We start from the raw sequence: 1,415 nt of genomic DNA on the forward strand, positions 1-1,415 counted from the left end.
TTTTTCAAAAGTCAGTCAGGGAGTGGAGCACAGGATTTCACCAAAAAGAAAAAGTTTAGCTTTTTTGAATCATTTTTCTCTACCTCCAGTAAGAAATCCAGACACACAGTTCTCTCTGCCCCTCTACAAACCCTCCCACGGAAAGGCCAACATGAGTAAATTCTGTAAATGCACAGCAGGTCAGAAACTGTCCAGCACAAAAATATTCTAATGTTAAAGATTCCTACATATACTGTGCTCAAGATCAACAAATCCTTCCCTGTGTTTAATTTCACTTTGTGTGGAAGTGTGAAGACTACAGAAGATGTAGAAAAATATCTCAGTGTCAGGAGTCATCTATGACCATCTCTGGGCAGCACTAAAGGATTGTGAAAAATCCTTCTCCCTGGGAAGCACTAAAGCACCCTGCCCTGGGACCAACCCTTATACATGCAGGGCCTCCTCCATGCAAAGCAGCCCCAGGCGCAGGGTGAAAAGCCAGTTCTGGCTGAACAGGTCCAGTCTCCTCCCACAGGAGCCTTCACTGATCATGGAGTTCTTGGCTCTGCTCCTCTGCCTGGTGGCAGCTCCCTACTGTGAGTGTCTCTGAGGTTCAGGAGGAGGACTGAACACAGGTAGCTGGGTGGGCTTGACTGATGGTGATGCTTCTTGTCCTCAGGTGTCCTGTCCCAGGGGCAGCTGCAGGAGTCAGGACCTAGCCTGGTGAAGCCTTCAGAGACCCTGTCCCTCACCTGCACAGTCTCTGGATTCTCTTTAACCAGCAATGGTTTCAGCTGGGTCCGTCAGGCTCCTGGGAAGGGACTGGAGTGGATTGGTGTTATAGCTAATAATGGAGGCACAATTTATAACTCAGCCCTTCAATCTCGAGTGGGCATCAGCAGGGACACTTACAAGAGCCAAGTCTCACTCACATTGAGGAACCTGATCCCCGAGGACACAGCCATGTATTACTGTGCGAGAGACACTTAAGACACAGTGAGGGAACATCAGTGTTAACCCCGACAAAAACTTCCCTGCAGAGGCACTCAGGACAGCAGGTGGCACTCAAGACACACTGAGCTCTTGTGAGACTCTGGACCAACTGTATGTTGCTGGGGCTACTGGGACTTTACATTTGTGGTTTTCCCTTCCTTCTGTGACTTTGCTAAAAATACTCTGCAGTGTTGACTTCTAAATATTTAATTTTATTTCTTTTTCTTAGTAAGTGTTTGCAGTGCAGGAAGTTTACAGGTATCTTGGGTAGTGTGTACAAGTGTCTAATACATCTTGATTCTCTTCTAAATTCTCTTCCTCTTCTCTTCTGTCAATGTAGCCTGTATGAGAATCATATTAAAATAATTGCCATGGTGCCCAGAGAGGAAGAGAATTCATAAGAACATGCGGGAAACATTTTGAGATTCTTTGAGGGACAGAAT

At 46.2% G+C, this 1,415-nt stretch overlaps 1 gene segment (V, D, J or C); it reads left to right on the plus strand.

Annotated features, from left to right (window-relative positions):
• The first annotated feature begins 473 nt into the window (after positions 1-473).
• Positions 474-969, plus strand: LOC101788784 (Ig heavy chain V region PJ14-like). The segment is given in 2 exon segments: positions 474-575; positions 659-969. Coding segments are annotated over 2 exon segments (357 nt in total).
• Positions 970-1,415: the final 446 nt, after the last annotated feature.

The sequence above is a fragment of the Cavia porcellus genome, unplaced genomic scaffold (genome assembly GCF_034190915.1).
Source record: "Cavia porcellus strain 051 isolate PalLab524CR breed Dunkin Hartley unplaced genomic scaffold, mCavPor4.1 scaffold_8, whole genome shotgun sequence".
Taxonomy (NCBI): Eukaryota; Metazoa; Chordata; class Mammalia; order Rodentia; family Caviidae; genus Cavia; species Cavia porcellus.